General features: G+C 41.7%; 1 protein-coding gene across 1 annotated transcript in view; it reads right to left on the bottom strand.

The window, feature by feature from the left end:
• RAP1A (RAP1A, member of RAS oncogene family) overlaps positions 1–16,097 on the bottom strand; it is a 56,824-nt gene that overhangs the window by 23,879 nt on the left and 16,848 nt on the right. The window contains exons 2-3 of the mRNA XM_056558265.1: positions 6,877–6,938; positions 1,030–1,119 (exon numbers count right to left, since the gene is read on the bottom strand). Of these exons, the coding sequence (XP_056414240.1) occupies positions 1,030–1,086 (57 nt within the window). The 5' untranslated portion in view covers positions 1,087–1,119; positions 6,877–6,938. The remainder of the gene's footprint in view (positions 1–1,029; positions 1,120–6,876; positions 6,939–16,097) is intronic.

The following is a 16,097-nucleotide window of genomic DNA, read 5'->3' as shown; positions in this document are numbered from 1 at the left end:
GTTTAAACTGCCCATGTATAAAATAAATACAGACTGCTATAAATATACATAAAATATATATAAAGTTTGGTTGCAGCAACATGCTCTATTTCTCAGTCTATGCAGTAGGATTGACAAGTGTCTGAAATGTTCTAGTATTCACATTGGCCACAAGAGCAAAGATACGAATGACTGTGTTATCTAATGATCTACCTTAAAAGGGAACGTGTCACCAGAAAATGACCTACTGTCTTCCCTACCTCTTCATCTACCTTCTCTTTCCCTTGCACCATCTGTTTTTCTGGTAACCTAAGTCAGTGTTTCCCAACCAGGGTGCCTCCAGCTGTAGCAAAACTACGACTCCCACAGCCTTCGGCTGTCCTGGCATGGAGTAGTTTTGCCACAGCTGGAGGCACTCTGGCTGGGAAACACTGTTCTAAGTTAATCACAAAGGTAGGATGCTAAAGCTGTGGAGCCATACTACTCTGATTTCTAAGAATCCAGTAGTTGCTACTGTTATGCTTGCTCTGGCTACACTAGTGGATCTTTATCCCACCCCTGTACATTGATACTATTGTGGTATGTATGCGTTTTCTTGTCAGATGGTGTGTTGTATTACATTTTTTGCACATAAATATGGGGTTGTCACTTTGTCAGAGCTGCTAATATGTGCTTTACAGGAGCCACCTGGACATAAGAATGCTCCCTCAGAATAGAACCGATGTACAGGTCCCTGTAGGAAGGTGATCGATTCCCATCACCTATTGTCAGTGATTTAATCCTGCATTATCTGCTTTATAAAAGGCAAGTTCACACACAGTGACCTTCAAACTTGTTGTTAATGGGCATTTCATTTTAAGGTTAAAGCGTTACATGTGACAGCTGTTTGTCAACAGCTCTCCCCCTCTCTACCCCAAGGATGGGGGCAGTTAAAAGCCAACATGGCTAAACCTTCTTCTACACCCCTCCCCCATCATTATTTGGGGAGAGAGTCAGGAAGAATGATATATATCAACTCTTTCCTTGTTAAAAGAGCTAGATTTTACTTACCAGCGCAGATTTCCCAACACCTCCAGAACCAAGGACCACGAGCTTGTACTCGCGCATTGTGGTTTTTGGGTTGTCAAATACTGATGCCAACTGTAAAAAAAAATAAAAAAAATTTAAAAAATATGCACACATAGGAAGTTCTCTTGCTCACAAAATCCGTATTAAAAAGACGCAGGAATATTTCAGAAATGTATTTTATTAAACAGTAAAGCCTTGCTATGGTAGTAATTAGAGATGAGCGAATTTACAGTAAATTAGATTCGTCACAAACTTCTCGGCTCGGCAGTTGATATCTTATCCTGCATAAATTAGTTCAGCTTTCAGGTGCTCCCGTGGCTGGAAAAGGTGGATACAGTCCTAGGAGACTCTTTCCTAGGACTGAAAGCTGAACTAATTTAGGCAGGAAAAGTCAGCAACCGCCGAGCCGAGAAGTTTGTGACGAATCGAATTTACTGTCAGTTCGCTCATCTCTAGTAGTGATCTAACCTGATGATTTTTACTGGCTGTGGTGGAGATAGGGAAAATCAAACAACAGATAGAAGGTAGATATGAAACTGCAATGCATGTGACACAAAGTCCATAAATCTAAAATATTTTGGAACGTTTGGTTCTACTACAAGTTTACATAATGCAGCCCGAGCTACTAGGAATCCAACTGATTTATTATCTTATGAAGACAGAACAAAACACCCAACTAGAACTAAGATAAATAAGTGGCACGTAGTGAAAAGCTTCTCCAAATATATATGGCTTTTAGGGATTTCTCAGGGGACATCTCTTCTCTGCCAAGTTCCAGAGCACTGTTGTTCCAAGCAATTCCTCCATGTTCCCGCTTTGCAGAATTATGCCTTTTTATGGCAATCCATCTCCTTATAACTTCTGGGATACTTATTCACCCCTCCCGTTTCTCTCTGGCAAATAAGGAGAATGACACAGCCGGCAATAAACATCTTTGCTCCTATGTTTATTCTGTCTCCTATTCTATCACTCATGCTGGAGGATTCCTGCTTAAGTTGTAGTAATGGCATTGCCTTACCCCTCCACTACTGCGCACACTTAATAGTCATTTTGCTGGAGCTAGAGAAATACATAAGAGCATATAAAGAGCGGCCTAAGGCAGGGACCGACACTAGTACCAGTGGTCGGTCCATTACACCAGGATGTAGTGTAGGCGAAAACCCCTATACCCAAAATTAGGGAGCACAGCAAGCAAATCGTTCACTGCTGCCCCTGCTAACCCCCAACTGATGAGTGACAAATGTATCCCTATGTCAGTGTTTCTCATCCAGGGTGCCTCCAGCTGTTGCAAAACTAAAACTCCCAGCATGCCCGGACAGCCAAAGGCTGTCCGGGCATGCTGGGAGTTGTAGTTTTGCAACAGCTGGAGGCACCCTGGATGAGAAACACTTGCCTATGCATTGATAGGAAGTAATCTGTCAGATGGGAGCAGTAGTGACTACTTTTTGGCTTCCTGCTTTCAGGTGTAAAGTTCTCTGACCCTGCAGATGGCTGTAAACCATGCACTGTTCTCAAGGGCAGCACAACTTAAATGTCCATTTCCCTTTAAAGGAGGCGACATCCACAGTTACAGTACCATAATTCTAGTAGCACTTATATGGTCACAAGGGGAACCTCTCAGCCCCTTCATGCTGCCCCGTCTAGGAGCAGTACTGTCAGACATGCTGCTTCCAACAGTTCTTAAATAGTACCTCTCATTAAAAAAAAAAAAAAAAAAAAGTTTTTATAGCTTAATCTATATAGATCAACTTTGCAATTGGATTTTATTTAAAAAAAATAAAAATTATATATATATAGGGGGAGAGAGAGAGAGAGAGAGAGAGAGAGAGAGAGAGAGAGAGAGAGAGAGAGAGAGAGAGAGAGAGAGAGAGAGAGAGAGAGAGAGAGAGAGAGAGAGAGAGAGAGAGAGAGAGAGAGAGAGAGAGAGAGAGAGAGAGAGAGAGAGAGAGAGAGAGAGAGAGAGAGAGAGAGAGAGAGAGAGAGAGAGAGAGAGAGAGAGAGAGAGAGAGAGAGAGAGAGAGAGAGAGAGAGATTCCTTTCATGTCTAATTTCGTTTTTGAACTCTGGCCACTAGGGGTCTCCCTAGGAGTCCCTGTGTCAGTGATTTTTGGACTCCGGCCTGGCTGTCTAGTCTGAAATCACAGACTCGACGCAGCTCCCTGCCTGTCAGGTGGGAGCGAGCGCTGTGCGTGTATCCCTGCAGGGCACGGCAGCTCTGTCCTCAGATGTTCCTCCTCTCTGTATGGCACAAACAGAGGAGGAGAACCAGAAGCCTGTACTCAGCCTGTATGTGCGCTCCCAAGAGGGAGCACCGCATACAGGAAGATGGGCGGAAGCAAACACCCCGTCCAGGCATCAGATGATGTCGTGCCTGCCGGGCCCCACCTACTTCCTCCGCCGCACCATACTGAGCTATCGGAGATAAAAAAATATAAAAAAAAAAAAGGTGTATTTATAGGGGGCATAGAATTAAAAGGTCAGGGATAAAGTTAGAGTCATGAGGATTAGGTAAAGTGTAGTTGATGATCAGTGCTCTTTAAACAACCTACAGATTTGATGCTGCAGCATTTCTGTCCCATGCAGCTGCACCACAAATTGAATGCAATGCAGCGTTTGGTTAAACTGACATGTTAAAGGGGTATTCCAGACAAAAACTTATATATATATATATATATATATATATATCTCAACTGGCTCCGGAAAGTTAAACAGATTTGTAAATTACTTCTATTAAAAAATCTTAATCCTTCCAATAGTTATTAGCTTCTGAAGTTTTCTGTCTAACTGCTCAATGATGATGTCACGTCACGGGAGCTGTGCATGATGGGAGAATATCCCTTGCATGATGGGAGAATATCCCCATAGGAGCTGGACAGCTCCCGGGACGCGAGTCATCAGAAAGCAGTTAGCTTCTGAAGTTGAGTTGCTGTTTTCTGTCTAATAACTATTGGAAGAATTAAGATTTTTTAATAGAAGTAATTTACAAATCTGTTTAACTTTCTGGAGCCAGTTGATATATATTAAAAAACTTTTTGCCTGGAATACCCCTTTAACTTTATTCTGCAGGTTGATCCGACTACAGCGTTACCCAATTTGTCTAGTTTTTGTTCTGTTGTACTACTATTAAATTTAGTTTTATTGTTATTTTCTAGAAGCTTTGCATAGTCATATTCTGATCAGTGAGCTATCATTTTTATTGGTACTTATTAGGGGTAGATCTAACTTCATTTTCTAGAATGTCAGGTGACCAAATATAAGCAGTTGTGGTTCTGAGTACCCCATTTCCCCATTTACTGCACTCACCACACTGGAAAAACAACATCATACTTTATAGTTTTTACAAGTGTGTCTTTTTTTTAATGATTTTTTGGTCCCCATTATGGGTTGATAAAGTATTCCTGTACTGCTTCACAATTACTATTACTAGTACTATTGATTTATGGGGGGGGGGATAAAACCATGACTACACTTTAATCCTTCTACTCCATGACAGAACTGTTACATTGTGACATCTTTGAGACCAATTGGTTGCTGCTAACATTGTTTTCATGCCTTAAAACTCCTACACTGCATTTTCCTACAAAGGGTGCAGAAGTACGAAACAGACCATTACTGTGCTCCTCAGCAAAACAATACTTGTCTCTATGCAAATGCTACCTAATATGTTCTATCCTCTTAAGACTTTAAAACGACATGCAGACAGCATTACCGTACTAATGGACAAATCCAAAAGCCTACTGTATGGGTGTTACAAAATAGTCATTTGTTTTCTGTTGGCATTGGATTGTCTTTGGGTGCCCACAGGGCTCCAGATAGTAACTAAAATGGTTGCAAATGCAACTTTTTAATTGTTTATAAAAATTTTAGCTGCATGTCATATTTGACTCCAGTTACCACTCGCTTCTTGACTCCTAAGGATTGTGGAAGTTACCCTGTAAGGCTGGATTCGCATTTTTTATTTTGGTCAGTACTGAAGTCAAAACCAGGAGGGGGTCCCTAGTGCAAAGTGTTCTATTATAGTTTTCTGTCTGTTCCATGCTTTTTTTTTTGCTAAAAAATACTGACCAAAATACTGTGTGTACTTTCAAATATGTAAGGGGAGGTGCACAGAACCTCTCTCTAGTTTTCTCATTCATCTGTACTTTGCTGCAGACTGGAGCATAAGAACATGACCAAACAGCACATGCGCACACTATACAGAAGATTCTATGTATACTACAGATTTGAAAATGGGTATATCAGCTACAAAATACCCATCAAAATCCATGAGAAGGATGCAGCTGTAGTCATGTGTTTCCATACATCTTAGCCACGCTCAATAAAACTCCGCTTTCACAATCTCAGATACCTAATCATATGACACACTAACTAAAATGTGAAATGTCAGAATACTAGACACAGTGGGTAAGTACTAAAAGTAGGACCATTCTGGTGCTATCAAACTTGAAGGTCTACTTAGCTAGTGTGTAAACCACTGTGCCAGAACTTTGGAAGTACTGTATGCTTGAGGTCCTTACATAATTGCCTTTCCTAGAGGTAGTAGTAGATAGGGAAAAGGAAATATTTGGATGGCGAGGGTCTGACAGGGCACTGGAACCGGGTTGAAGAAATGTATAAGAGGGGGGGGGGGGAATGTTTTGCTGAAATGTTGATAATAGAAAAAAGAAAAATAGAAATGTGATTCTAAATAGAATGTATAATTGTTGTGGAAATAAAATGTGTGTGTATGTATATATTATATATATATATATATATATATATATATATATATATATATATATATATGTGTGTGTGTGTGTGTGTGTGTGTGTGTGTGTGTGTGTGTGTGTGTGTGTGTGTGTGTGTGTGTGTGTGTGTGTGTGTGTGTGTATATATATATATAAAATGCCTTTCCTTATAATGCTACCTATTTTGTGTCGTGCAGCAAGGCCCTCCATAATATGATGCTGCGTACCCAGTGCGTCACAGTTCTCTGGCTTGCAAGCCTCCCCCATTTTTCCACATACATAAACCATGGGTAAGTAGAGGCCTAACAGCACCATCATAGCAGGTACTCCACCCCTAAGAGGTAACCCACCCCTAGACATCTTATCCCCTATCCAAAGGATAGGGCATAAGAGGTCTGATCGTGGGGGTCCTGCTGCTGGGAGGAACCCCCACGATCTCTCCTGCAGCAACCCTGTCAACTGGTGTACGGAGCGAGCTTCACTCTGTGCCTGATTACTGGCGATGCAGGGGCCGGAGGATCGTGATGTCAAGGCACCGCCCCCTCGTGAAGTCATGCCCTGCCCCCTTAATACAGATCTATGGGAGGAGGTGTGATAGCCACCATCCTTTGGATAGGGGATAAGATGTCTAGGGGCGGAGTACCCCTTTAATAGTAAGACCATAGTCCCCATGTGCAGTTATGGCAGCTTTGGAGAAGTAGCTTTTTCCTTGCTGAATGTTTTTCAGCAAGGAATAGGATTAGCACAACTCAAAAGGGGAACCTATTCCTGCACTTCTACCTCTAACTGATCGTAGGATTTCTGTACTATGGAGAACCCCATGTTTCTTTAATCATTCCAGAAAATGGATTTTATCAGGCATTAAAATCTCCATTCTCTGGTGATCATAGGATATCTCTTCTGAACCTTACACGTTCTACACAGTAAATATAAAACGTGATACACAAAATAGGAAGTGCCAGACTTGTGTGTCCCAGTGCTCAGCACTAAAATGAGAAAATTGTACCACTTTACATCAAAAACCTGCTGGAAAAATATATCATTTCATGAGAATAGACTCCCCTTTAAAGTAAACCTATTCTTCATGCTGTTTGATACTTACTCGCTATCCTGAGCATGTAAACAGTTTCTGCTTCGTGCTTTTAGAACAATACTGTCCAATACCTACAAGACAAAAATATAGAATTTATTGGCGACCATAGACACATTTGTTTGAAATTTCAGCATAAATATCCACTGGATGCTTTGTGTCCCAATGGGTGTCTAATGCTGTGTTTAACACTACCTCTAAGAGTTCGTGACATTTGTAAGAACTTTTGACCCCTTGTCCAGACATGTCAAAAGTTTAGATTGCACCAGTGTCAGTAACAATTTAAAGTGGTCTTTTCAGACAACAGTGGACTAATGCAGGGTTAACAAGGGACAAATGGAATAGCCGTTTCCTAGTCCCACTTCAATCCTTGGAGCAGGGGGGGGGGGGGGGGTCACAGCTGGACCCTGGAGGAAGGTTCTAGCAATAGCTCATTAAAGGGGTACTCTGTTCAGCATTTTGAACAAACTGTTCTGAACACTGGAGCTCGTGAAGTCATAGCCCCACCCCCTCAATGCAAGTCTATGGGAGGGGGCGTGACAGAGTTTCTGATACAGACAACTGCTATGCAGTTTGCGCAAGTGAATGTGAGTATTTTGTTCACCCTTTAACAACCACGGACATGAATGTATGTCCTGGTGCGGAGATACTCCGCGCACCAGGACGTACATTTTTGTCCCGTACATGACAGAGCACCGCTCCGATCCTCGCGGTCATGTACAGGACGTACACGTCATGCACTGCAGGTCCCGGCTGCTATCAGCATATTTTTGGTCACTTTGTATACCCTAAAAAAATATGTATAAAAAGTGAAGAAAAAAGTCAGATCATAACAATCATAGTACCGATAAAAACTTCAGATTGTGGTGCAAAAAAAAAAAAAAATGAGGCTTCATACCACCCTGTAAACAGAAAAATGAAGTTATAGGGGTCCGAAAAGGACAATTTTAAACATCCTAATTTTGGTGCATGAAGTTATTTTTTTAAGTAGTAAAATAAAGAAATCCTATATAAATTGGTTATCATTGTAACTGTATGGACCTACAGAATATATTATGTGTTATTTTTACAAAAAAAAATGTACTGCATAGAATCGAAAGACCCCAAAAGTGAAAAAATTTTTCCTGGGTTTGCCGTAAATTTTGTGGTGAAATGATTGAGATCATTATAAAGTACAATTGGTGGCGTAAAAAATAAGCCCCCATATGGCTCTGTAGGTGCAAAATTGAAAGCGTTCTGATTTTTAGAAGGTGATGAGGAAAAAAATGAAAGAGCAAAAGCAGAAAACCCCGTGGTCCCGTATGGTGAATGGCGTAAACGTTAAAAAAAAATAATAATAAGTTATTTAAAAAGTTTCATATATGCAAATGTGGTATCGATAAAAAGTACAGATCATAGCGCAAAAAATGAGCCCTCATACTGCCCCATATACAGAAAAATGAAAGCTATAGGTGGTCAAAATAGGGTGATTTTAAAAAAACTGATTTTGTACAAAGAGTTTGAGATTTTTTAAGCGGTACAATGTAAAAGCATATAACCATGGGTATTATTTTAATCGTATTGACCCACAGAATAAAGAAAACACATTTTTACCGTAAAGTGTACAGTGTGAAAACGAAACCCTCCAAAATTAGCAAAATTGTGGTTTTCATTAAAAATTTCCTCCCTAAAAAAAAAAAAAAATGTTTTTTTGGGGGTTTGCCATACATTTTATGGAAAAAATGAGGTGTCATTACAAAGTACAATTGGTCACGCAAAAAAAAAGGCCCTTATAGGGGTCTGTAGATGGAAACAGAAAAAAGGTATGGATTTCAAAAGGCGAGGAGGAAAAAACGCAAAAATTTTGTGGTAACTTGCATCCTTTGTGAAAAATCCCAAAATTTGATGAAAAATTATAAAATTTTGCATTTTTCTAACTTTGAAGCTCTCTGCTTTTTTTATTCACATATACAATATGTCTACTTTATGTTTGCATCATAAAATTGACGAGTTTTTACTTTTGGAAGACATCAGAGGGCTTCAAAATTCAGCAGCAATTTTCCAATTTTTCACAAAATTTTCAAACTCACTATTTTTCAGGGACCAGTTCAGTTTTGAAGTGGATTTGAAGGGTCTTCATATTAGAAATACCTCACAAATGACCCCATTATAAAAACTGCACCCCCCAAAGTATTCAAAATGACATTCAGTCAGCGTTTTAACCCTTTAGGTGTTTCACAGGAATAGCAGCAAAGTGAAGGAGTAAATTTACAATGTTCATTTTTTATAATTGCATTTTCTTGTAGACCAAATTTTTTTATTTTTACAAGGGGTAAAAGGAGAAAATGTATACTTCTATTTGTAGCCCAATTTATCTCGAGTAAGGAAATACCTCATATGTCTATGTGAAGTGTTCGGCGGGCGTAGTAGAGGGCTCAGAAGCGAAGGAGCGACAAGGGGATTTTGGAGAGTACGTTTTTCTGAAATGGTTTTTGGGGGGCATGTTGCATTTAGGAAGCCCCTATGGTGCCAAAACAGCAAAAGAAACAAACAAACAAAAAAAAAAACATGCCATACCATTTTGGAAACTAGACCCCTTGAGGAACGTAACAAGGATAATTACACATCTTATCCCCTATCCAAAGGATAGGGGATAAGATGCCTGATCGCTTGGGACCCGCAGCTGGGAACGCCCGTGATCATGCACGCGGCACCCAGTTTGTAATCAGTCCCCGAAGAGTGTTCTCTCCGGGTCAGATTACGGTCGACCGCAGGGCCGGCGGCGTGTGACGTCACGCCTCCGCCCCCATGTGATGTCACGCTCCGCCCCCCAATGCAAGCCTTACTTTCTACAAGATGCTGGAAACATTCCTCAGAGATTCTGGCTCATAGACATGATGGCATCACAGTTACTGCAGATTTGTCAGCGGAACTCCAGTTCCATTGCATCCCAAAGGTGCACTATGGGATTGATACCTAGTGACTGTGGAGGCCAATGGAGTACAGTGGAGTATTGTCATGTTAACACCTTAAATAGGCGCTGTCCGATACAAAAACTTTTGATATGTTGTAAAGCATGCAAAACCAAATAGGTTTTGCAATTGCTTTCATTAAAAAATGTTCAGTATTTCAGATTGAAAAAGCCAGTCAGTCAAACAACTGCCCCCCTGCCTGATTGGACACCTACTAGTCCTGCTGTGTCCATGCATCATCACCTACATCATGGACACACTTCCATGAGTGACAGCTGTGAGTGCAGGGCTCACAGCTGGAGGAAAAATTCTCCCACTGTCATCTTGTGTCCCGCCACCGTCAGTGACGACAAGCTGGGAGTTGTAGTTTTGCTAATGCTAGGGGAGATGTGAGCAGACAGCATACTGAGGGAGGGGGCGGAGGCCTGCACAGTGAGGCCACACCCCCTCCCTTTGAGATGAATTCAGACTAGTAAGCTAAATTAAAAAAAAATAAATAAAGGCGCTAGACACAAAAATTAGATGTCCATGGTCAGGATTAGGTACCAAGTGATATTTAAAAAATATGTTTTTGTTGGATCTGACTGGTACGTTTTAAGGACACAGCCCATTTTGTTCAACTTATGTTTCTTTATATTTTCTTTACTGTGAAAATATCTGTTTTAAAATACATTAAAAAAAATTAACAAAAGGTCATTACATATTAACAAAACCAAGTTACAATCTGGTAATCTGCATAAATCCGGCTGTCAAGATGTTGTAAAGTCCAGATTTTCTCAGGTCGGCTCTTTGAGTACCCGGGGAAGGCCCCAAATCAAGGACATTAAGCATAGATGGAAGCCGCTATCTGATAAATTATAAAGCAAGGACAGCCCATTTTGGCCTTAAAGGAGAACTCCAGAATATAAAAATTGTCCCCCATACGGTCGGCAATAAAAAAAATAAAAAAGGTGTACATACCTTCCTTCGCTCCCCCTGGGCCTCCGGTAACCGGCTGCGGTCCCCGCCACGATCCTCTTCCTGGTTACCGGTGGTCGGCAAGTCATACTGCACTCAGCCAATCACCAGCCGCAGTGAAGTCCCAACTCGGCCAGCGATAGGCTGAGCGGCAGTGTGAGAACGCTTAAAGACACAAAATTCTTCACTACACCGGCAACTGCTGCCGAGGCCGAAAACTTCACAGTGCCGGTCAGCTTATCGCCGCCGTCGGGACTTCGCTGCGGCCGGTGATTGGATGAGCGCAGTATGACTCGCCAACCACCAACAACCAGGAAGAGGATCGCGGCAGAGACCGGAGCGGGTTACCGGAGGAGCGAAGGAAGGTATGCACATCTTTTTTTTACTGCCGGCAGTATGGAGGACAATTTTTATATTCTGGAGTTCTCCTTTAAGGACATAACTCTTAGATTTTCATCCACAGACAAGTATTAGGGCTTCATTTTAGTGCAACCAGTTGTCCTTTGTAGGGACATCACTCATTTTACCATAAAATGTATGGCGCAACCAAAACAAATATTATTTGTGTTGGGAAATTGAAAAGAAAACCTGCAATTTTGCAAATTTTCACACTGTACAATTTACTGTAAATACGGGGTCAATACGATTAAAATGAAACCCATGATTACATTTAACTTTTTTGGAATATGATGTAACAAAAAAAAGCAACAATTTTGGCCTTTTTTTTATGTTTCCGCTGTTCACCATATAGGATCATTAACATTATATTTTGATAGTTCAGACATTTACGCACGCAGCTATACAAATAGGTTTATTAAATTTATTTTATACACTTCTTCGCCAACATTTATCATTGCCTTTAGACTGTTTTTTTGTATCTAGAAAAGGCGCAAGCTAGGTTTATTTGCGCCTTTTGGTTTACAGATTTCTGCTGATTTTGAGTTGCAATCCACTGATTTTGGCAATATACATAATTTGGAAGGTTTTTATCAACTGAACCTTTTTGTGAAAAGGCACAAAAAAAAGGCACAAAGCCACTGAAAGGTCTCTAAAACTTCACCAACCCAGACTTCGCTTTATGGTGTATGTGAAGAGAGAAATTTTAGAAAATGTGACCTGCACAAAAATGTATCAAATGCTCTGTGACCATTTAAAAAATTTGGTGCTCCCACACATTACCAGTACAGTGAAAAAAAGGTGTAGAAAAATGCTTCACATACACTACAATGATAAATGCTGGCCTTTGTGTGTAAAAATGGCAAAAGGACAATTTACATTTATATTGGGGGAGGGGATTTTTCAAATTTTTTTTTTACATAGGGGACTATCCATAGCAATAATTTTATTGCTAATACTGTTCAGTGCTATGCATATGGCATAGCACTGATCAGTGTTATCGGCCATCTTCTGCTCTAGTCTGCTCAATCTCAGACCAGAGCAGAAGACCCCTGGAGACTGACTGAGGCAGGTGAGGGGACCTCCGTCCGCCATTATGGATGATTGGATCCAAGCAGGGCGATCCGATCATCCATTTTACCGACCGCACTGCCACAGATGCCGTGATCTGTATTGATCACGGCATCTGAGGGGGTTAATGGCAGACATAAGCGCAATCGCTTATGTCCACCATTATCAGCAGGTCTGGGACCTGCTGCGCATGACTGAGCACCGGAGTGTTAAGTACCACTGCACAAGGATGTACATTTATGTTCTGAGTCGTGAAGGGGTTAAAGAAACCAGTTTGAAGTGATGTGAGCTGTGTGACATGATGCATTATCCTACTGGAAGATGAGCACACTGTGGCCATACAGGGATGGGCGGGCATGGTAAGCAACAATACTAGGTAGGCTGTTATCCAACATTAGAAAAACAAAAGCGGATTCCTTTAAAAAAAAAAACAAAAAAAAAACCACCAAATTTGCTTATGGTTTTCCAGCTCAGTTCCATTAAAGTGAATAAAGCCAAGTTTATATACCACACAACCTGCGGAGAAGTGTGGTGCCATTTCTGAAAAACTAGCTGCAAAACCCCTTTAACCCCTTAAGGACCAAGGACGTCCTTGGTCCCGCTCCCGTGATATAACGCGGGGTCCCACGGTGACCCCGCATCATATCACGGCGGGCCCGGCGTCATAGTGAAGCCGGGATCCGCCTCTAATAGCGCGCGGCACTGATCGCGGTGCCACGCGCTATTAACCCTTTAGCCGCGCGCTCAAAGCTGAGCCAAAAAAGTGAAAGTAAAAGTGCCCGGCTAGCTCAGGGAGCTATTCGGGATCGCCGTGGTGAAATCGCGGCATCCCGAACAGCTGTACTACAGGAGGAAGGTCTCTTACCTTCCTTAATGCAGTCCGATCCAGGCTTGAGCAATCAATCGCCGAAAACACTGATCATTGCATCTCTATGGAGATGCATTGAACAGTGTTAAAGATCAGTAAATGCAATATTATAGCCCCCTATGGGGGCTATAATATTGCAAAAGAAAAGTGTAAAAAAATTCATTAACCCTTTGAATTATCCCTTCCCCTAATAAAAATTTTAATCACCCGGCTTTTCCAATAATAATAAAAAAAAAAAAAACCAGCGTAAATAAAAACAAAAATAAACATATGTGACATCGAAAATGTCCGAATAAAAAAATATACCGCTAATTAAACCGCACGGTCAATGGCGTACGCGGAAAAAAATTCAAAAGTCCCAAATTTTGGTCCCTTTTTATATCATGAAAAGATTAATAAAAAGCGATCAAAAAGTCAGATCAATGCAAAAATGGTACCGACAAAAACTTAAGATGACGGCGCAAAAAATTAACCCTCATAGCGCCCTGAACACGGAAAAATAAAAAAGTTATAGGGGTGAGAAGATGACAATTTTAAACGTAAACATTTTCCTGCATGAAGTTATGATTTTTTCTGAAGTAATACAAAATCAAACCTATACAAATAGGGTATCATTTTAATCTTATGGATCTACAGAATAAAGATAAGGTGTCATTTTTACCTAAAAATTTACTACGTAGAAACGGAAGCCCCCAAAAGTTACAAAATGGCTGTATTTTTTCAATTTTGTCGCACAATGATTTTTTTTTTCCTGTTTCGCTGTAGATTCTTGGGTAAAATGACTGATATCATTACAAAGAAGAATTGGTGGCGCAAAAAATAAGCTATAATACAGATTTTTAGGTGCAAAATTTAAAGAGCAAAACGAAAGAGCAAAAGTGGAAAAACTCCCGGTCCTTAAGGGGTTAAACAATGCTCAATTGGTACTAAAGGGGCCCGTAGTTTGCCAAGAAAATGTCCCCTACATCACTACACAACCAGCCGACTAAACTGTTGATACAGGACGGATCCATGATTTTAATTTAGAATTTGTCAAAATCTGACCGTGCAATCCGAATGTCACAGCTAGACTAGACTAGACACGCAACTTTCTTTCAGTCTTATTTTTGGCCTAAATTTTGGGAGCCTGTGCAAATTATAGCCTCAGTTTCTTGTTCTTAGCTGGAGTAACAACCAGTGTAGTCTTCTGCTGATGTAGGTTCGGCCAGTGATAGGCTGAGCCCACTGTCATGTAAGAAGCCGACTTCTTACATGACAGTGCGCTCAGCCCATCACCGGCCGAGGTGGAACATCGCTGCGGCCAGTGATAGGCTAACGGCTGTCCGACGTTTACATCCCCAGCGTAAGGCCGACGGCCATGCGTTAGCTTATTTTTGTTTACCTTTTGCAGCCTGGGCATAGGGACACAGTATAGAGTGTCAGCGCCGGCGGCCACAACATACAGGACGAGGAGGGCAGCACTTGCAGGTGACGTGAGTAGTACCCCGATGGGGCAGCACAGCTGGGCTAATAATTAATTTTGAGGGAGGGAGGGGGGAATACCGTTATATACCGTGGAACCGCCATAAGGTAAAAAAATACCGCGATACACATATTTGGCCATACTGCCCAGCCCTACTTGCAAAAACTACTTTTATTATGTTTACTAATGGACAGCAGTTTGCTGTCCGGGCATGCTGGGAGTTGTAGTTTTGCAACATCTGGAGGTTGAAGACCACTGGTATAGTGTCAGCGCCGGCGGCCGCAACTCGCTGGTCACATATGATTAGTTCACCTAAGTGGGAACAGCACGCTGCGGCTGATAATTCATTCCCGAGGGGGAGGGGCCAAACCGGCATTGCGGTATGGGTAAAAATTCATATCGTGCAGCACAAAAATTTCGGTATTCGGTATGAACCGGTATACCGCCCAGCCCTAGTTGCAAGTGACCATTGTTGCACTGCAATTCATGCTAATAAACATAAAGCCATGATAGACAGTCTGTGTTGGGTCTCACACTGGGGATGGGTGCTAGAAGAGAACAGGAAGCTCTGCCTCATAGCGTATAGTTATATACAGCAGGGAAAACGGAGCCTTGTTGAGCAATTTAGGAGCCAGATTTTGAAAGCACATTATTTTGAAAAATTACTTATGCGCATTTGTGTTTATGTCATTTATAAGAAAAATTGCAATAGCATTAGATACATTTTAAAGAGCTTGTGTAAGATTAGAAAAATGCAGCTTCTTCCCTGCAAAAACAGCACAACTTCTGTCTCCATGTTGTATGTGGTATTGAGGCTCCGCTACATTGAAGTGAATGGGACCAAGTTGTCGTACTACATACAACCTGCAGATAGGAGTGGTGCTGTTTTTTCAAGAAAGCAGCAGTGGCTTTCCAATCCAGGACAGCCTCTTTAAAGGAGTATTCCGGCCAAATACATCTTATCCCCCCCTTCCAAAGCATAGGGGATAAGATGACTGATTGCCGGGGACCCACCACTGGGACCCCCCGCGATCTCCGTGCAGCAACCGCATTCTATACGGGGCTGCGTCTCCAGTCTTGGAAACCTCTTTGTTTCCTGGACTGGAGAGGTGACGTCACGCCATACCCCCTCTATTCATGTCTAGGGGAGGGGGCATGACTGCAGTCCCACCCCCTCACGTAGACATGAATGGAGACGGCGTGGCGTGACGTCACAAGGGGGCGCAGCGTGACGCCACGTCTCCAGTCCTGGAAACAAAGCGGTTTTCTGAGACTGGAGAGACAGGAGATAAGATGCATTTGGCCTGAATACCCCTTTAAGTTAGCAGTCCCTAGGGAATTACACTGGGGTGCGGAGGAGTACTGGGTAAGACCTTTAACTTCTATCTTCCAGTTATGATCTTGAGACACTGATCTTTCTTACTACATCATATAAATGCCATTTGATTTACCTTATCAGCCCTGACGATTGTGGTCTATGGCTTTGTGTGTGCAGTAACATCAATGGCTGTGCTCATTTGTTTATGTA

Source organism: Hyla sarda, chromosome 2 (assembly GCF_029499605.1).
Source record: "Hyla sarda isolate aHylSar1 chromosome 2, aHylSar1.hap1, whole genome shotgun sequence".
Classification (NCBI taxonomy): domain Eukaryota; kingdom Metazoa; phylum Chordata; class Amphibia; order Anura; family Hylidae; genus Hyla; species Hyla sarda.
This window is presented reverse-complemented; position numbering and strand designations above follow the sequence as displayed.